This window comes from Zophobas morio, unplaced genomic scaffold (genome assembly GCF_036711695.1).
Source record: "Zophobas morio isolate AGI-343-1 ecotype UQ-CSIRO unplaced genomic scaffold, CSIRO_AGI_Zmor_V1 ptg000002l, whole genome shotgun sequence".
In the NCBI taxonomy this organism is placed as follows: domain Eukaryota; kingdom Metazoa; phylum Arthropoda; class Insecta; order Coleoptera; family Tenebrionidae; genus Zophobas; species Zophobas morio.
The window spans coordinates 6673628-6694754 of NW_026972107.1; the positions used below are offsets into that span (position 1 = coordinate 6673628).

The 21127-nt window shown below is 36.1% G+C and overlaps 3 protein-coding genes across 10 annotated transcripts in view; 1 reads left to right on the top strand and 2 right to left on the bottom strand.

Annotated features, from left to right (window-relative positions):
• The window catches only part of LOC135126112 (liprin-beta-1), a 114972-nt gene extending 96477 nt beyond the window's left edge, over positions 1-18495 (top strand). For 2 of the 8 annotated variants that reach the window (XM_064051941.1, XM_064051933.1), the window contains exons 3-10: positions 2346-2977; positions 9584-9964; positions 10017-10100; positions 10192-10387; positions 10804-11026; positions 11074-11881; positions 11935-12066; positions 17873-18495. In XM_064051941.1, coding sequence (XP_063908011.1) covers positions 2346-2977; positions 9584-9964; positions 10017-10100; positions 10192-10387; positions 10804-11026; positions 11074-11881; positions 11935-12066; positions 17873-17992 — 2576 coding nt within the window. In that variant the 3' untranslated portion in view covers positions 17993-18495. The remainder of the gene's footprint in view (positions 1-2345; positions 2978-9583; positions 9965-10016; positions 10101-10191; positions 10388-10803; positions 11027-11073; positions 11882-11934; positions 12067-17872) is intronic. The other 6 variants (XM_064051988.1, XM_064051980.1, XM_064051965.1 and 3 more) reach the window with 5 other exon arrangements.
• Positions 17952-19629, bottom strand: LOC135126158 (testis-specific serine/threonine-protein kinase 1-like). Its single transcript, XM_064052000.1, has one exon. The coding sequence runs from the start codon at positions 19627-19629 to the stop codon at positions 18547-18549; it is 1083 nt and encodes a 360-aa protein (XP_063908070.1). The 3' UTR covers positions 17952-18546.
• Positions 19630-19664: 35 nt separating this feature from the next.
• On the bottom strand, positions 19665-20190 carry Polr1d (RNA polymerase I and III subunit D). Its single transcript, XM_064052011.1, has 3 exons — positions 20099-20190; positions 19955-20055; positions 19665-19904 (listed from the first exon to the last, which is right to left on the bottom strand). Exons 1-3 carry the CDS (start codon positions 20111-20113, stop codon positions 19703-19705), a joined length of 318 nt encoding a protein of 105 aa, XP_063908081.1. The 5' UTR covers positions 20114-20190; the 3' UTR covers positions 19665-19702.
• Positions 20191-21127: the final 937 nt, after the last annotated feature.

Below are 21127 nucleotides of genomic sequence, written 5' to 3' on the forward strand. Positions count from 1 at the left end.
TTAGTTCTAAGTCAACTTCAAGTTTTTTAGGAAATTCAATTTGAACAACTGTTGTAAAAAAAAAACAAATCACAAAAAGGAATCCAAATTATTGTTTTTTTGTTAAAAATTTTGAAATAATTTTTTCTTATTCGTTTATTACTTAATGTGTTGGATTTTTTATATATTATTGTGATCTCAAGTTAAGATCTTAAAACAACCTCATACTAATTCTCAGAAAAAAAATCCATGGGGCATTTTTTTTTTTAATTTATTTTGAGATGTATCCTATTTTTCCATTAAATTCACATTAACTTTGAATCCTTGCGAAAATTTATTCTTGATTTTGATATAAGCGTTTTTGGTTTTTAGAATGTAATATTTAAAAAACTGGGTATAGATCCAAGTTTTTCTGCCATTCCAAATTTTCAAAAAAACTTCGTATTTCTACAAAATCTCATTTTCTGTGCCCGAAACTATTTGTGGAAGATTTTTTTTAAAACATGTTTATGCTTTATTTGAAAATATATCTGAGAAACCTTGGTAAAATATTCATGGAGCATATACAGGGTGAGTCACTAAGCTTGCGGTCCCCCGGTATCTCATTAATTATTATTAGAAATAGAAGAATAAGCTGAGCGAAAGTTGAACGGTACTTTGAGGACTATACTTTAAGATAATTATGTTTAACTATACTAAAGCATAAGACAACATTTAGTTTTTTTAACGGAAACACCCTATATATCTTTACTAAAATGTCGATCTCTTTTTAGGCTTTACAGGCACAGTTTATTTTTGAAAATCCGATGCGACGTCGTCACGTTATTACAATTTTCTTGAAATATTTTTGGCAGTGGAAGGGTTATCAACTATACCAAATATTTACAAAACAATCGAAACTGTACAATTTTCAAATATCGATTGTTCAGTTTTGTCAAATGAAACACCCTGTATTTGTGGTTGTAAAGCCTAAGAAGCAGTAAATCAAAATATGTAAAAATATATAGGGTGTTTCATAAAAAAACTGCATTGTGTTACACCTTAAAAACTTTGGTCTTTGACTTTTTTCTGTCTATTCTCTAATAATTAATGAGATATCGAGGACCGCACGCTTAGTGATTCACCCTGTATATATTTTTAATTTATTTTAGGGAAGACCTTTTTTTTTCATTTAGTTAAGAGTAACTTTGAACCATTTCGAAAATTTATTTTTTATTGGTTATAAAAGCGTTTTGCTTTTTGGAATTTAATATTTAAAAACTCTAAATAGATAGAACTTTTTCTGTAACAATTCCAATATTTCAAAAAAATACCTTATTACTACAAATTTTCATTTCCTATTCTCGAAATGTTTAGAAAATTAGAGTTTAATTTGAACAATTGTTGTAAAACAAGTTGTCCCGATTTCATTTATTGTTACTAATTTGTTAATCCATCACAAAGAAGACTCCAAATTATCCAATTTATTATTATTTTTTAGAAATTTTGAATTTAAGACACTATTTTTTTGCTTATTTATTTTTTATATAAAATTTTGATTTTTTTTATGTATCTATTAATGTGATCGTAAGTTAAGACGTTAAAAGCGATCATCCCCAGAAAAAATCCATAGGTCATAAATATTTTTTTATTTATTTTAAGTTACACTTTTTTTTCACTAAATTAACATTAAATTTGGGTCCTTTCGAAAATGTATTTTTGACTGATCATACAGCGTTTTTGATTTTTAGAATAGAACTTTTTCTCTAACAATTCCAAATTTTCAAAAAAATCCGGATTACTATGTTTTTCGAAACTCGTATTCTCAGAAAAAAATCCATAAGGCATAAATTATTTTTAATTTATTTTAAACCAGACCATTTTTTCCACTTAATTAACACTAGCTTTGAGCCCTTTCGAAAATTTATTTTTGATTAATCATAAAATCGTTTCTGCAGAGAGAACTTTTTTTAAAATAAGTCCAAATTTTCCAAAAAAAAATTGTGTTACCACAAATTCTCATTTTCTGTTCTCGAAACTATTTGTGAAAGATTTTTTTTTATTATATTTACTCTTTATTTAAAAAATATATGTATTACGAAGAGTTTAGGAAATTCTGCATACGAAAGAACTTTACTTCTAAATCAACTTCAAGTTTTTTAGGAAATTTGCAAGCCTCAAAAAAATTAACAGTTACGTATTAAACTGATGAAATGTTAGGCTAAAATTTTACCTGTTTCGACTGCGTTCCACATCCACCATCAAATAAATAATTGTGATACGATTTTTATTAAATTGATTTCTAAATAACCAACTCCTATTTGTCGAACACAAACCTCACAAGCACGCCACCGCGCCACTTACCCTTTCACTCGCCCCCCACCCAGGTTTAGAAGAAGAAGACTCCAGCCCCGAAGATGACTCCACCTTGAAGGTATCCGTCCCCTGGCCGTCCGCCTCCACCCATGGCTCCACCTCCGACATCTCCACCACATCCTCCGACCAGCCCCGCAGCCTGAGGGACAGCTCGACCCGCTGCAACGACGACTTCCAATGGATCCGTAAAGAGCCGTCCCCCGCCCGAATGGAGGACTCCGTCCCCGCCAGCAAGCCGCCCATCGGGCGCTCGAAGACGCCGCGCCGGGACAAGACCGCCCCCGGCAGCCTCGACCGGCGCCGCCACCAGCGGCAGGAGCGCGACCAGAAGTCGCGCTCCACGCACGTGCCGAAGAGTCCCCCCCGACTCGACGATTTCGCGCCGTGCCAGAACTGGTGCTGCAACCCCCACGAGAACTTCTGCTACGAGAATTTCCACAGGCGGCACGAGCGGATGGACCCGCAAAGGTACGGGAGTAGCCCCATGTTGATGGATAGGGGGAGTCACCCGGACTTGTACGGGGAGTGCAATAGGTGTAGGCACGAGCAGATGATGGGGTGTTGCGGGTACCACGTGGCGCCGCCGCCGTGTTGCTTCTACGGAGATAGGGGATACCACTGGACGGCGCCCTCGTATCCGAAGGTATTGCGAGAGGAAAATAGTACTAACATCGGGGCGGGTTTGGGGTGGTTGGTCAATTGGGAGGAAGGGCTGTTGTGCAGTGGCAAGGCGGCAAGTCGTAGTCGCGGACACGACTCGCTCGCTACGCGAGCTCGAAAACAGAATCCAAACTTTAATCTCCCCTGCGTTACCCATCCTCATACTCTTAAACTGCACCCTAGCACGCTAAATACACATACTGAAAGCGAAAAAACCTTTTAATGTGCTAATCGTAGAGTTGGCAAACTTTTGGTCCGCAGTTCGACTGCAAAGTCTGCACTCTGTATCGATCTGGCGGTTTATTTGTGGAAGAAAATTCCAAAAAGTTAACGAGTTGTTCGCATACACAACGTCTCGCTCGCTCCGCGACAATATTGTCTGCTTCATCAGTTTTGAATACGCGTTGAATCGTCGGCGTTGAATGCTTTGAACACAGAAACTGGGACTGTTAGTTTCGTTTTTATGTTCACAGTTAATTAAATATTGTTTAATTTTCACGTTTCTAATTTTGTTTTGCGAAATACAGGTTTTTTATCACATTGCAACCGCAGGCTCGGTTTGCTTGTTACGCCCCGAATTTATTCGCCGAGTTTCGGTTTTTTATTTGTGCTTCCGCTCTTGATGAATATGTTTTTCATTTATTTTTAGATTGTATTTAAAATGTGCACAATAATGTGCTGATATTTATTTTTTACTTCCTGAGCGTAAGCTAAGTATTGTAATGGAGTCCATTGGACAACTGGCTCTTTTTATGTTTTCTTGACGTTTCATGACCCCTAGAATACGTAAAATAGGTCTCCCGCTTCCGTGTGTCTGTCTATCTGCCGTCTGTCCGAATTTTCATTAGACAGATGTTGTCGAATTTTGTAGGTGTATTAGGAAAATTTATATTGGCAAATATTATTTCAATTTTGTAAAATTATGTAGCTTATGAATCCGTATTTAGTTTTACCCTAGGTGTCCAGACTTTCGGGGAAAAAAACAAAATTGTATAACATTTTGCAATTTAGCTTTGAAACCGTTTTAAGGTTGTCGGAGTCATGGTAAATTAATAATCAAAATTTATTCGTTTATTCCAAAAAATGGATGATGTCATCTTAAACTTTCACCGAATAAATCCTCTGAAATATACAAAATATTACGATTATAATTATGGTTTATCAATGCATTCATAGATTTTAGAATTACTTAACTATACAGGGTGACTCAAAAAAAAATAAGGCATTTTATTAATGTTTTGATTAATATAAAATATTGCTGACTTCACCACATATTTTTGATGAAAAAACTCATTTGAAACAAACGCTTTACATGCACCCAAGATTACATACATATTTTTATTTTAACTTCTAAGGATTGGGATCAAAAAATAAAATTAGCAAAATGAAGCCTTATAATTTTTCGAAAGATCCGGATTTATTTTATTTTTTCAATTTTCTAATTTCTCGACTTCCAAATTTTGCAATTTTGCAGTTTTTGGATTTCTCAATTATCAGTTTTTCCGATTTCTCTAATTTTCAGTATTTCGATGTTAGAATATTTGGTTTTTTCTGTTTTGCACGTTTTCTATTAAGTTCCTCAGTTTTTAGTCTTTCAATTTTTCGATGTGTTTTCTTTTGTTTTTCAAATTTTTATTCGAAAAGTTAAAGAATCGAAAGATTGAAATATCGAAAAATTAAAACATTGAAAAACTAAAAATCGAGAAAGTTAAAAATCGAAAAATTATAAAATCGTCAAGATTGTAAAGTCGAAAAACTGTAACATTGAAAGATCGGAAAATTTAAAAATGAAATATTCAGAAATTTAAAAAATAAAAATGAAAAAGTCCAATAATTTAAAAAATCGAAAAAACGTGATATTGTGAAAGTGAACAATTTTAAAAGTTACATATATTTATCACATATTTAAAAACGAAAATTAGAAAAATTGCAAATCAAAAATTGAAAAAAGAATGAACTGAAAAATCTAAAAATAAATATCTAAAAGTTGAAAAACCAAATCGAAAAATTGAAGAAATAAAAAATTTAAAAATTGCAAAATTAGAAAGTTAAAACGTCCAAGTTGGAAAATCGAAAAACTGAAAAATCTAAAAATGAAAACTCGGAGAGTGTAGAATGGAAGAAACAAAAAATCAAAAATTGAAAAGAGGAACAATTAAAAAATGTTTAAATGTTGAAAAAACCGAAAAATTGAAAAATTTTACATTTAGAAAAAGGACTACAAAATAATAACATTGAAAAATCGGAGAATAGAAGAAATGAAAAAGTGAAAAATTGCAAAATTAAAAGGTCCAAGTTGGAAAATCCAAAAACTGAAGAAACAAAAAATTAAAAACTGAAGAAATGAAAACTGAAAAAGAAGGAACTGAAAAATCTAAAATTGAAAAAAACAAAAATTAAAACATGTACAAGCTGAAAAATCCAAACATTGAGAAATTTCACATTGAAAAAAGAACTATAAAATCATAACATTGAAAAACACAAAAATTACAAATCGAGAAGGTGAAAAACCCAAAACTGAAAACTCGAGGAGTTGCACATCATAAAATTAAAGAAATAAAAAATGAAAAGTTGAGGACATGAAAATTAAAATATCTAAAAGTTGAAAAACCAAAAAACTGCAGAACGAAAAAATGAAAAACCGAATCGAAAAATTGAAGAAATAAAAAATTTAAAAATTGCAAAATTAAAAAATTAAAATGTCCAAGTTGGAAAATCGCAAACCTGAAAAATCTAAAAATGAAAACTCGAAGAGTTTTTTTTCATCATGAAATTGAAGAAACAAAAAATCAAACATTGAAAAAACGAAAAATTAAGAAAATTTAAAGTTGAATAACGGAAAAATCGCAAATCGAAAAATTGAAAAATCCAAAAATTGGAAAATTTCACATCGAAAAAAAGGACTACAAAATAATAAGATTGAAAAATCGAAAAATTCCAAATCGAAAAACTGAAAAATCTAAAACTGAAAACTCGAAAAGTTTTTTTTTCATCATAAAACTGAAGAAACAAAAAATAAAAAATTGAAAAAACGAAAAATTAAAAGATTTAAATGTTGCAAAATCGAAAAATTGAAAAATCAAATAATTGAAGAAATGAAAAATTGGAAAATTAAAAGGTCCAAGTTGGAAAATCCAAAAATGAAGAAACAAAAAATTAAAAATTGAAGAAATGAAAATTGAAAAAAGAAGGAACTGAAAAATCTAAAATTGAAAAAAAACGAAAAATTGAAACATCTAAAAGCTGAAAAATCCAAAAATTGAGAAATTTCACATTGAAAAATGAACTAAAAATCATAACATTGAAAAACACAAAAATTACAAATCGAAAAATTGAAGAAATGAAAAGTTGCAAAATAAAAAAATATTGAAACGTCCAAGTTGGAAAATCGAAAAAGTGAAAAACCTAAAACTGAAAACTCGAGGAGTTGCACATCGTAAAATTAAAGAAATAAAAAATCAAAAATTGAAGACATGAAAATTAAAATATCTAAAAGTTGAAAAACCAAAAAACTGCAGAACGAAAAAATGAAAAACCGAATCGAAAAATTGAAGAAATAAAAAATTTTAAAATTGCAAAATGAAAAAATTAAAATGTCCAAGTTGAAAAATCGCAAACCTGAACAATCTAAAATTGAAAACTCGAAGAGTTTTTTTTCGTCATAAAATTGAAGAAACAAAAAATCAAACATTGAAAAAACGAAAAATTAAAAAAATTTAAAGTTGAATAACGGAAAACTCGCAAATCGAAAAATTGAAAAATCCAAAAATTGGAAAATTTCAAATCGAAAAATTGAAGAAATGAAAAATTACAAAATTAAAAGGTCCAAGTTGCAAAATCGAAACACCGAAAAATCTAAAACTGAAAACTCGAAGAGTTTTTTTTTTTCATCATAAAACTGAAGAAACAAAAAATAAAAAATTGAAAAAACGAAAAATTAAAAAATTTAAATGTTGCAAAATCGAAAAATCGCAAATCGAAAAATTGAAAAATCGAATAATTGAAGAAATTAAAAATTGAAAAATTGCAAAATTAAAAGGTCCAAGTTGGAAAATCCAAAAACTGAACAAACAAAAAATTAAAAATTGAAGAAATGAAAATTGAAAAAAGAAGGAACTGAAAAATCTAAAATTGAAAAAAACGAAAAATTAAAACATCTAAAAGTTGAAAAATCCAAAAATTGAGAAATTTCACATTGAAAAACACAAAAATTGCAAATCGAAAAATTGAAGAAATGAAAAATTGGAAAATTGCAAAATTAAAAAATTGAAACGTCCAAGTTGGAAAATCAAAAACTAAAAACCTAAAAATTGAGTAAACAAAAATCGAAAATTGAAGAAATGAAAAATTAAAAAATCTCAAAGTTGAAAAACCGAAAAATTGCGAACCGAAAAATTGAAAAGTCCAAAAATTGAAAAATTAAAAAATTGAAACGTATAAGTTGGAAAAACGAAAAATTGAAAAACCTAAAAATGCAAACTCGAAGAGTTGCACATCCTATAATTAAAGAAACAAAAAATCAAAAATTGAAAAAGCAGAAAATTAAAAAATCCAAAATTGAAAAATTTCACATTGAAAAACCCAAAAATTGCAAATCGAAAAACTGAAAAATCTAAAAGTGAAAACTCGAAGAGTTACACATCGTAAAATTGAGGAAATGAAAAATTGAAAAAAGAAGGAACTGAAAAATCTAAAATTGAATTGAAAAAACGAAAAATTAAAAAATTTGAAAGTTGAAAAACCGAAAAATTGCAAATCGGAAATTTTAAAAATCCAAAAATTGAAAAATTTTACATTGAAAAAAGAAGAACTATAAAATAATAACACTGAAAAACCCAAAAATTGAAGAAATGAGAAATTGAAAAATTGTAGAAATAAAAAATTAAAGAAACGAAAAATTGCAAAATATAAAAGTTGAAATAATCAAAGTTGGTAAATTAAAAAACTGAAGGAACAAAAAAAGTGAAAATCTGCAATTGAATAACTCAAGTCAAAAAAAGTTGTGAGAGTGTTATTTATGCCACTGGTTTTTAACTTTATGGAGATTATATAAAAGAAAACAAAATTTTCAAAAATTTTTTATAATTTTTCAAAGAAGCGGGATTTACAGTTCTTCACTTCACGGGCGAGGGAAGTTCTATCCTTCGACCAGTTTTTGTTAACTTTGCAAAAATAACGCAAATAAAGAACCGAAACGAAAAAAATTTAAAAATTGAAACATCCGAGTTGGAAAATTGAAAAATCGAAGATTGAAAAATTCATCAAAAAAACTGCGGAAGTGGTTTTAACTTTAAAGGGATTGTAAGAAAACAAAAATCAGGGGCGAGGGAGGGTTAACTTGTGGATGTTTCTTCGGCAAGTTCTACCTTGGAGAACTTTTTCAGAAATCAGGTGACCACCTGATAAACGGTAAAATGTAAAAAGATTCCACATTAATGAACATATTTTTATTTAAGAACGCATAGAAAAGCTAAACCACACCCACGTGTCAATTAGAGTATTTATTTACCAAAGATCGAAATTTTTAAATATTTCTCTTACATCATCGGCAAAGATGACAGCTGTTATACCATTGGGCGTTACTTCACAGCCCGAAATACACTAGATCGAACACATATGTGGCCGATTTCTGTCTTGTTATAAATTTGGACCAGCATGTTGTGTAATGTTAGAACTTAATGAGGAATCAGACCATTTTACGAGATTTACTACCCAATTTTTCTATTTAGATTAAACTTTAATTTCCGGTTAAACGTTTGAAGTATTGTTTCAGCGGCAAAGCACGGGAGAAAAAATAAACTCTCGGAGACAGACCTCTCGTATTTTCAAGTTTCTTTAAAACTTCTTCAGACTCGACTTGTAAATCTCTTTTACGAATAATTTTTAAAATAAACACTAGCGATGAATCTCATCTGTCGTCCTCACGGCCTTAATGGAACGTTTTCAGCCACTCACTTTCAAAATAATTCTCGCTTTCAGCTCGTGTTTTATCTCTTCGGGCTTCTATTTTCGTAACGCGCTTCTGTTTTCTACTGACTCCTTTTATAAATAAGTTTTAAAATTTATACCAACTAATGTCTGCTTACTAACTAGGGGGAAAAACGTAGATTGTACTGTTTCTGGTAGAGCTAGGATTACAGTTTGTACTTGTTTATACAATCTGGCGAGCTTAATCCTTTGAAGCGCCGCTCGTTTGCCGGAGCCGAATCTGGGATAAATTCCGGTTTTGATGAAATTTTTCGGGTGGGCGGCTCCAACCGAATGGTTTAAATATTTCATGAAATAGTCAAAACATGCCATTGTTGTACGACGTCTGAATAACTACGTTGTTACATATGCAACCAATAATACACATTTTCACCCTAGACGGTTTTTTATAGTTCGTAACTCGCAGCGCAACTTGTAAGACATCAACTTGCTCGAGCACGTCGTCCCGCCTCAGCACTTCGCGCTAACCCCGTTAAAAAAACCACCCCATAACTCATCGTAAAGTCTAATAAAATTCCTATACAAACTAACCATCAGCCTTCCAAATCCAATATTTGCCTTCCACATTCCGCATTTTAATCGATCCCGCGTGTGCTTCCAGCCGAACGAACAGGACGAGAAATTCAGAAAGCTACAATTCGAGAAGGACAATCTCCAACTCCAAGTCCAAGTCCTGACTGAACAGATCGAAGCGCAGACCGATAAGATCGCCGACTTGGAGAAGATGTTGATGGAAAAGAAACAGCTACTCGTAGATACCGAAGACAAATTACAACGAGAAGTTTTATCGCGATCGTCGCTCGAAACGCAAAAACTCGAGATGATGTCGATCGTGAGCGAACTGAAATTGCAACAGGCGGCCATGGAGAGGGAAAACATGGAGCTGAGGAGCCAATTCAACAACAACGGGGACGTGAAAAAGCCGCCCCTCGTGCCGAGGATGGCGCAAACGTCGACGCCCGTGCACCATTCCAGCAATCAAGTAAGAAACGGGGGTTGGTTGCACGTGGGGGTTATTTTTCTTGGGGTTGCAGGCGTTGAGGATGTCGCCGTCGCCCAGTCCGGTCACCATGACGGGCAGCAGCCCGAGGAGGGAGCAGGAGATCCAAGCACCAAAGGTACAGTAACCGTTCACGCGTTTTTGGTGTCATCGGTGGGATTTTAATTTACACAAAACCCGGTAAATTTTGCAAAATTTGGCGTTTTCAGACTCCACCCGCCAACTATAAGAGGCAGATCGACCTTCACTATGGAAGTCTTCCGCGTCAGCAATTCATCAGCAACGGTAGCAACATTTCCGTGGTCGATTCCAATGCGAATCCGTCGAAGAAGGGTGTGGCGTTTGGTAGGGGACTTTCTTCACTCATTGGGGGGCGGGCCAGGGGGTTCTCCGTGCCAAATCTAGGTGATAGCTCTAGTCGTCTTGGCATGACGCCGTACTAACCGAACTAAAGCTACTCGCTTGTCGATGTGCCGTTGTCGTAAAGGGGCGCCTCCGGATGGCCACAATTAAGTTACGAGTAGTTATCAGGTTAAGTTCGTCGTTGGTCACAACCAATCACAAAGCGACTTTGTTAACCCGATACCTACTTGACGTGTGTTTGTATCGTATCGTTTTATTCACATACAGAGCCACACTTACCCGAATACAATCATCTACACTCCGAAAGCCGTAAGTGCGGCTTTGAGACATCCGCCTCGGCCCCCACCATTCTGCTGCAACTAATGACTCGAGCTATACACTTAAATCCTTCTCTAGCTTGCTTAACGACCGTGTGTCAATCTAATTTCCGGCGCATTTCTCATTTGCGTTTTTGACAGCCGAAACCGAGAAAATCATCGAGGACGGTTCAGGGGAATCGCCTCAATCTCCCACCCTTCAGTTCAACAGGAATAAAGGGATCAAAAAGATCTTCGGTAAGATGAAGAGGTCCGGTTCGGGTAATCTGGAGGAGTTACCGGGGATCGGGGAGTTCCAGAGGGGCGGGGTGAGGGCCACCGCCGCCGCTAGATTGGGATGGAGCGAGCCGCAGCTCAGCGTCAAGTAAGTAGGTTGCGTTTTCGGCGCAGTCGATAGGATGCGATTTTCAGGCCGGACAAACCCTTCGTCGAATGGGACACCGAGAACATCTGCGACTGGCTGCAAGACCTCAGCTTGGACCAGTACATCCCCGAGGCCAAACGCTGGGTGAAGTCCGGCCAGCAACTACAAGAAGCCCCCATTTCCGAGATCGAGAAGGAACTGAATATCAAAAACCCCCTCCATAAGAAGAAACTCCAACTAGCGCTAATCGACACACAAGAAAACGGCTCCAGCGACCCCTTTTTGTCGGAGGCGGGCCAGCTGGACACGGCTTGGGTGCTGCGATGGCTGGACGACACCGGGCTTCCCCAGCACAAAGAGAGCTTCCTGATTAACAGAGTGGACGGGCGCGTCCTGCATAGGTTAACCGTCGACGATTTGGCGCTGCTGCACATAACCTCAATGTTGCACGTGGCGAGCATCAAACGCGGCATCCAGGTTTTAAGGGAGAACAACTACGAACCGGCTTGTTTACAAAGGAGGTCGTTGCCCGACGACCCGGAAAAGCCGACTTCCAAGCAGATCTCGTTATGGACCACCCATAGGGTTATGGAGTGGCTGCGGGCCGTCGATCTCGCGGAGTACGCGCCCAACTTGAGGGGCGCGGGGGTGCACGGGGGGCTAATGGTGTTCGAGACCAAGTTCACGGCGGAGTTGTTGGCGTCGCTGCTGTCGATCCCGCCGGGGAAAACGCTGCTGAGGCGGCACCTGAAGACGCACTTCAACGAGCTGCTGGGGAAGGAGATCATACAGGAGAAGAGGGAGGCGGAGTCGACGATGGGGTACATTCCGTTGACGCCGTCTTCAAAGCTCAAAGTATGTCCAAAATTGAGGTGTTTTGGACGCGTTTATCGTTGTTTTTGTTGTAGGTTGCCAAAAAGTCGCAGTTTTCCTTAAAGAGGAAAAAGAGTAAAGGAGAGGCAGACTATGGCGACTTGGTGTGTCCGCTCAACGCCGATAAACAGTCAGGTGAACTGAACGGTTCTGCTCCTAACATGGGTGTAAGTTACTAACTTTTCTAACAACGTACAGATCTCACCCCAATTTTTGCCGGAATAAATGATTTATTAAAAGTGGGGTTGTTGGAGCGAGACCTGTCGACTTCTCCCGATTGCTTTCGTTTTAACATGATTAATGAACTAAATGGAGGGTTATGGTTTACAAAATAATGGTTTTCTTTCATGCTATCCACTCGGATCGCTAGATTCCTGAGATTTTAATCATTCATTGTTGATTAGTGTTTTTTGATAATAGGACACTTTCAGGATAAAATCGTATGAGGTGTGTTCTGGGTAACTAATGGTAGTTAGAGATAGTTCATGCATCTTGTGCAGTAATAGTTGGATTCTTTGCTTTTTAGGACAGTCTCTGTTAATTCCGGTAACATAGTGCTGCGTTCACGAAATTTGTTTTTGAGGTTAATGTTTTCCAAAATTGCCACCATATTAATTTTTAGGCGCACATTATTTAACGTTAACATAACACGATCAAGGATGCCAACGTCCTAATAACAAAATTAGTGAAGCTGAAAACCGTTTATACCGGGTGTCTGGAAAATGGCGGATTTCGTTAGACCAAAAAAAAATCACTGAAATCCACCTTTTATTTTTTTAGAAAATATGATGAGTCTGTACTTGTTATTTATCATTTCATTCATATTTTTTACATTTTTACTTGTACAGGGTGACTCATAAAAAATAATGAATGCGTGAATTTATTTTATTCATTTAATCTCCTGATTGCAAAACCGAATGCTTTGAAATCTTAGAGATGTTTTAAAGTTAACATAAGCATGGTAAATTTTTGATCAAAATGTATTTGCTCATCCCCCCTAAAAATTGATGACGTCACTTCAAAATTTTTCTGAACAAATCCTAACTTAAATGTGCAAAGTGTGATTTATCACTGCATTAATAATTTTTACATTTGCTTATACAGGATGTTTTAAAAATTTTAATGACTGAGTCTATTTTATTGTTTAAATCAAGAACTGCAAAACTTTTGCCAACATTTTGAAGTTTTGTAAGCATGGTAACTTTTTAATCAAAATCTATCTGTTTATCAACCCCAAAAAATTGATGAAGTTATCTCAAAATTTTTCCGAATAAATTCTACCCAAAATGTGCAAAATATGATGAGTTTTTACTTGTAATTCATCATAGCATTCATATTTTTTATTGATCCTATTAAGAACGAGTCACCCCATTTTCCGGAAACTGAAAATACAAACGTCTTTATTTATAAGAATTATAATAATGATATTCAGAACATTTTGTCGATTGTAGCTTACTACTTAGTAGTTTTAATCCTCTGTTTTGAGGGAACGAACTCATCCAAATCAAACTAATTTCTACGTGACATTCTTCCGATGTATAAACATAAACACTTTCAAGTTGTTTTTCTTATCGAGGATAACCTAAGGACGTACAGTATATTCTTAACCCCTAGACAAGACCGTAGCTAGGGGGAGGTTAGGGGATGCTGAGTCTCCTCTAGATCTAGACAAGTTATAATTAACCAAATGTTAATTACAACATCGAAAATCAAAATAAAATGTAGTGTTTTATTCAAGAAGAGGAAGTCAGAGCAATAACAAAATCTGGACCGTCGGCATTGTAATCCGGTTATTGCAATTCGTAGAAAACATCTTTTAGTTTAATTTCTGTTTCACTCTCACGTCTACTGGTTGCTATTTGTCTTAAACACAAATTTTTGTAATAGAAAAACTCACTTGTAACAAACGGTTAGCACGTTTCTTTACCTTTACTTAAACATTAAATACGTATCTTTATTTTAGCTTATAATGGTCGTCATAAAAACAATAAAATTCGCAAAATCAAATCTTTTAATTCTTCGAAAGAGCTAGATTTGACAAGCTGTACTTTATGGGCGAGGGAAATTCTGTTTTGGGACAATAACCATAACAACCAAGTCATTAATCGTCCTGCATTATTATTAATAAAACAAGCTGTTATTTTTCATTAATAAATAAACCTAAAAAAACATTTAATAAGACATTTATAAATTATAGACAAAAACAAAACCGACAAAAAAATTCATTAAAGCATAACCAACTAAACATTAGAGAAGATGTTCAAAATTCCTGCCTGGTACATATAAGAGGAATTTTGGTAAATCAGATACCTTCTAAGAAAAGAGAGGGTGGGTGGGTGGGGCTAGTACCTACTAAGATTAGAGTCATTTTGGCAAATGAGATACACTCTAAGAAACGAGAGGGCGGGTGGGCGGGGTAGTACCTGCTAAGATTAGAGTAATTTTGGCAAATGAGATACACTCTAAAAAACGAGAGGGCGGGTGGGCGGGGCTAATGTCTACTAAAATAAGAACTAAAAGTTTTATTACTAGTTATTGTGGTAATGAATGTGTTGTTTAGTTGTTAATTGTAGCAAAAGAACCAAATTTAAAATCATCAGTTTTATCTTAGCAAGTACTAGCCCCACTCCCCGTCCTTTATTTTTTTAGAGGGTATGTCATTTTCCAAATCAGTCATATCTTACAAAGTACCAGTCCCGCCCACCCGCCCACTATTTTCTTAAAGGATATATCATTTGCCAAAATCAGTCATATCTTACAAAGTACCAGCCCCGCCCACCCGCCCACTATTTTCTTAGTGGGTATATAATTTGCCAAAATCAGTTTTATCTTAGCAAGTACTAGCTCCACTCCCAGTCCTTTATTTTTTTAGAGGGTATGTCATTTTCCAGATCAATCATATCTTTCAAAGTACCAGCCCCGCCCACCCGCCCTTTATTTTCTTAGGGGGTATGTCATTTTCCAAATCAGTCATATCTTACAAAGTACCAGCCCCGCCCACTATTTTCTTAGAGAGTGTGTATATTATTTGTCAAAATCAGTTTTATCTTAGAAGCTACTAGCCCCACCCACCGCCCGCTCTTTTCTTGAAGGATATCTCATTTGCCAAAATAAGTCTTACCTTAGGACGTAAGTAAGCTCGTAATGTTTCCAAATTGTGATAATTTTTGGTAAAAGTTGGTCATCAGTAACTTGCTAAGATAAAACTAATTTTGGCAAATGACATATTCTCTAATTAAAGAGAGGGTGGGTGGGCGGGGCTAGTATCTGCTAAGATAAAACTGATTTTAGCAAATGACGTACTCTCTAAGAAAAGAGAGGGCAGGTGGGTGGGGCTAGTACCTGTTAAGACTGATTTTGGCAAATGACATACTATCTAAGAAAATCGATGGCGGGTGGGCGGCGCTAGTACCTGCCAAAATAAGAACTAAAAGTTTTATTAGTAGTTTTATGATAATGAATGTGTTGCTTAGTTGTTAAACGTAGCAAAAGAACCAAATTTATTTTATCATTAGAACTCCACCAAAATGTGAGAAGAAATTTTTTTACTATTTTTCCCAAACTCACCACTTGATTGTTAAAATTCGCAGGGGCATTTGCCAAAATCAGTCTTATCTTAACAAGTGTCTGGCCCGCCCACCCGCCCACTATTTTCTTAGAGGGTATATCATTTGCCAAAATCAGTCTTATCTTAACAAGTACCTACCCCGCCCACCCGCCCATTATTTTCTTAGAGGATATATAATTTGCCAAAATCAGTCTTATCTTAACAAGTACCTGGCCCGCCCACCCGCCCACTATTTTCTTGGAGGGTATATCATTTGCCAAAATCAGTCTTATCTTAACAAGTACCTGCCCCGCCCACCCGCCCATTATTTTCTTAGAGAGTATATCATTTGCCAAAATCAGTCTTATCTTAACAAGTACCTGCCCCGCCCACCCGCCCATTATTTTCTTAGAGGATATATCATTTGCCAAAATCAGTCTTATCTTGCAAAGTACGAACCCCGCCCACCCGCCCTTTATTTTCTTAGAGAGTATGTTATTTTCCAAATCAGTCATATCTTACAAAGTACCAGCCCCGCCCACCCCCCACCCCCCCACTATTCTCTTAAAGACTATATTATTTGTCAAAATCAGATTTGTCTTAGCAGCTACTAGCCCCACCCACCCGCCCGCTCTTTTCTGGAAGGGTATCTCATTTGCCAAAATAAGTCTTACCTTAGGAAGTAAGTAAGCTCGTAATGTTTCCAAATTGTGATCATTTTTTGTAAAAGTTAGTCATCAGTAACTTGCTAAGATAAAACTAATTTTGGCAAATGACATATTCTCTAAGAAAAGGGAGGGTGGATGGGCGGGGCTAGTACCTGCTAAAATAAGAACTAAAAGTTTTATTACTAGTTATTGTGATAATGAATGTGTTGTAGTTGCTAAACGTAGCAAAAGAACCAAATTTATTTTATCATTATAACTCCACCAAAATGTGAAAAGGATTTTTTTTACTATTTTTCCCAAACTCACCACTTGATTGTTAAAAACGCAGGGGAGTCTTATCATTTGCCAAAATCAGTCTTATCTTAACAAATACCTGCCCCGCCCACCCGCCCACTATTTTCTTAGAGGGTATATCATTTGCCAAAATCAGTCTTATCTTAACAAATACCTGCCCCGCCCACCGCCCATTATTTTCTTAGAGGATATATCATTTACCAAAATCAGTCTTATCTTACAAAGTACCAGCCCCGCCCACCCGCCCACTATTTACTTAGAGAGTATATTATTTGTCAAAATCAGGTTTGTCTTAGCAGCTACTAGCCCCAACCACCCGCCCGCTCTTATCTTGAAGGGTATCCCCTTTGCCAAAATAAGTCTTACCTTAGGAAGTAAGCTCGTAATGTTTCCAAATTTGGATCATTTTTTGTAAAAGTTAGTCATCAGTACTTGCTAAGATAAAACTGATTTTCGCAAATCACATATCCTCTAAGAAAAGATAGGGCGGGTGGGCGGGGCTAAAACCTGATAAGATAAAACTGATTTTGGCAAATCACATACTCTCTAAGAAAAGAGAGGGTGGGTGGGCGGAGCTAGTAATTGTTCAAATAAGTCCGATTTTGGCAAATGACATACCCTCTAAGAAAAGAGAGGGCGAGTGGGTGGGGCTAGTACGTGTTAAGACTAATTTTGGCAAATGACATACTGTCTAAGAAAATCGAGGGCGGGTGAGTGGGGCTTAAACGTGCTAAGATAAGACTGGTTTTTACAAATGACGTATCCTCTAAGAAATGTAATTAAATTATTATAAGAAAATACACTAGAGGCTCCAAAGGACTTTCAAATTCTTTCCAAACAGGAATACATAGAATATCAAGATTGTTTTAAATTTTTCAAAAAAAAAAACGGGGTCCCAAAATTTACTCAAAAACAGGACAGGTCGGAATTTTCCAGAGATAGAACACCAAAGCCCCCCAAAATTGTTTTAAATAATTTACAAAAAAATCTTCCTTACCTTCGCTTAATGGTAATTAAACATAGTCATGGGGGATAGAAATATTAACTAAAAGTTTTATTACTAGTTATTATGACAATGATGAATGTGTTGTTTAGTTGTTAAACGTAGCAAAAGAACCAATTTTAAATAAAATCATTATAATTCCAGACACCCGGTATAAGAAATAAAAATATATATTTTAAATTGAACAATTAGCGTTTTTGCAGCAGTTACTCAAAGGTCTCGCAATTTACTTCGTGACATAATAAGACATCAAACTTTTCTCAGTCGATTTGTGCCGAAAAATGTGTTATGGCGGCAAGGGTTGTAAATTGTGTTATAAACAAATTTTGTGGACGAGTTATTATGCTATAAGAATTCACTCGCTCTGGGGACTGGTGCATTTAGTACTTGTGGCTGCCACTTGCACTTTTTCATTCGTCGTAAGTACGCTTTTCACTGGGTAATTGTGCTCACTTTTCTAGCAGATGATGAAGATGGAAAGCCTAAGGGCCGAGGATGTCTCTCATCACGTTGAACAAAAGCTGGTGCGCTCGTCACCGGCATCAATTGCAAACTCTCCAGTACCACAAAGACATGTTTAATAAGTTTTAGTATTACAGAAATTGGAGGAAAAAGTATTTATCAAATATGTCTTCCCCCCCCAACAATTTGCCTTAGGAAAGTGCATGAAATTCCTACTTTGTTTTGTTGTTTTTTTATTTTGTCAATTGGAAATGTATCATCGTCGGCAAAATTTTGTTTGTTTTTGTAAGTGTAAAGTTCTGATGTGCCAAAAAGGCTGCCGATGATTTTTGTATAATTATAGTCGTGAATTTATATTTTTTTTATAACTTATTAACAGTATTTAAAGATTGTTGTTACCAATTGAGTAGGTATAGATTTTAGACATATTTAACAAGTGACCAAACAATTCGTATTAGTAGGGTTAAAGTTGTTGACTCCATTTTGTATTCGACGTTGTCACCAACCCAGCATCACACGGATTTTTGTTGAGAAAATATCATTTCTATTTGTTTATTGTATTTTTATTCTCATGAACGTGTAATTGGATATTTTTATTATCACAAATAAATTATTAAGCGCGTTTAGTGGTGTTACTTTTTTACTTTTCCCTCAAGAATAAACAACGACGTAGTTACTCATCAATGATCATACTAGGCAAACTTAAATTCGCCAGTTTCTCTCGTTCCTGCTGCTCCACCTCCTTCTTCAACACAGAAACGTCCTTAGATATGTCATCCCGCACGGGTTTAGAAATGGATTTCTTCCTCACTGTGTCCATATATTTCTTCCGTTCCTCCTGCGCATGAATCATAGCAGCTTGCTCAGCAGGGTTCAGCTGAGCCAGTCTCGGATCCATACCGAACCACTCGGACCCCAAAACCTGCTCAACTTTCCACCGTTTAGACGTGTCAGGTTCCAGAAGGTGACCCATCAACTTCTTCACCTCAGAACTCAGATTATCCACGACTTTCGACCGGAACTTCCACTGCTTGTTGGTTTGTTGTTCGTGCAGTCTCTTAATATTAGTGTCGTCAAAAGGCATCGCTTTATTCAGCATGATGTACAAAATAACCCCCAGCGACCAAATATCGGCGATTTTTGGGTGATACGGCGAGCCTTTGAGAATCTCGGGGGCGGCGTAACTCAAAGACCCGCAATAAGTGTCACTCATCAGCCGCTTCCCGTACCCATCAGTCACGTACCTCGCGAACCCGAAATCAGACACCTTCAAGTTATAATTACTCGTGATTAGCGCATTTTCGCACTTCAAATCTCTGTGCGCTATCTCCATATCGTGCAAATATTGCACAGCTAGACACAACTGGCGCATCCAAACGCGCGACTGCGCCTCCGAAATCGACCCTTTTTTCAAAATAAACTCCAACAAATCCCCGTTTTCTGCATACCTCATGAAAATGTAGTACTTCGCTTTTCTCTGAAAAATACTGTGCACGTGTATGAGATGAGGGTGGTTGATCTTGACCAGAATTTCCAACTCTCGCGGTAAAAATTTCTTGACGAAATCTCTGGGTGCTTTCGTCGTATCCACGATCTTACAAGCTAACTGTCTTGGTTTGTTTTTATCGTCAGTGTTGCCTCTATATTCAGCTAAATACACCTTCGCGTACGAACCTTCACCCAAAACCTTGAATAATTTGTAGCCTCTTGATGATAGCGTGAGTTCCTCAGAGGCTGTATGTTCCAGTTTCGCCATTCTTTAGTCATGAGGGAAGGAATTTGACACTAACATTTTGACTAATTATGAAAATGACATTTATTTGGCTATTTTAAGTTGACAGTTCTTGCCGCCCATCAAAGGCTTGCTTCTCGCGGGAGAACTCGTCGAGGATGTGGTCGGAGACGGCCACCAGGTCTTCTAGGCCCCGTTTTAGGGCGTCCACTGCGCGCCCCTTTTTCATCTGGATTCGGAAGTGCATGCTGTGTTCCATGGGGTGGGGCACCGTGTAGGCACAGAATTCGACGTCAGGACTGAAACACAAATAAGTAAACCGAGGATTTAAGTGAATACTGGGACTTACTAGCCAGAGATTACACATCGCAGTGCGTTACCCAAAGTGTGGCCTTCTCCTTGAAAAATGAACGTTCGACATGAGTCGTTGGTGTCTTTTGTACCTAAAAGCTAATTGTGGGTGTAAAGGGGGCTTAAAATTGTGAGAAAATACCTGAGTAATCGGCATGTTTTGAATTGGTTGAGGTTAGGTTTTGCACTTGTCCGATGTCAATTTAATGTCAACTTGTCGAGAACAACCTTGAGAATGAGATTCACAGAACACGTGCTTAAGTGCCGGTTTCTAGTGACACATCGCGCTAGGTGGCGCCACAGGTGATTTAAAAAAAAATATAAGCAAAACGGTCAATAAAAATAATAAATTATTTACTTCATGTTAAAATTGGTCTGAAGTTATTTAGATAATACTTGCCTAGGCTTTGATATATAATCAAGCAACAAATCTATTTCTTGCATAAAATATAAAATTTGTTTTTTCTTATTTTATATGACACCCATATAACTTAAAATAAAGATAAACTACGTACCGGGTGTTCAGTTGAAAAAGTCATCAAGTTGGCCTTGATTTTTTGTAAACAGTTAAACCCTGTGACGTATCCCTACAATAAACCTCAAATTTAATCAATGCCAAGACAGAAATGTCTATTATAGAGTTGAGTCAAAAACGAAAGACTCAAAAGAGGCCACCACGTGGTCTGTGCATAATTCGGTCGAGTCCATTGTTCGTCCGAAAAGGAGAACGCCTTTGAGAATAAAATTGGGTACCATATGATCGAAAAAATTCCTCCAGTAGGCCGTGCTTACTTTTAAAATAATGGTACTGACATTGTAAGAGGTTCTAAGTTTCATCTTGTGAAAATAAATAAAACACAATAAAACAAAAAGGCAAAATATAAGCCCGCCCACCCACCCTATCTCAATTGTGATGTTTTTTTTTATTCACTGTGAATCAAGCGGGCGAAGCTTAACTGCAAAATACTTTTTTACCAACGAATTAAAAACATGTTTTTGAGTATAGTGTTTGTTCAAAGAGTACTATATACATTATGGCAAAATATAAACCCCGCCCACCCACCCACCCCATCTCAATTGTGATGAATTTTTCTATTCTTAGAAACTTACAACGCGTTTAAAATGGTAAATTCTTATTGTAGATAAATGTGGATCTTGCAATTAAGTCCCG

Excerpts from the sequence above, each read along its gene's own strand:
- LOC135126158 (XM_064052000.1), bottom strand. The coding sequence starts at position 19,629 with ATGGCGAAACTGGAACATACAGCCTCTGAGGAACTCACGCTATCATCA.
- Polr1d (XM_064052011.1), bottom strand. Across the intron at positions 19,905-19,954 it reads CGATGTGTAATCTCTGGCTA|TCCTGACGTCGAATTCTGTG; the intron begins GTAAGTCCCAGT and ends TTTGTGTTTCAG.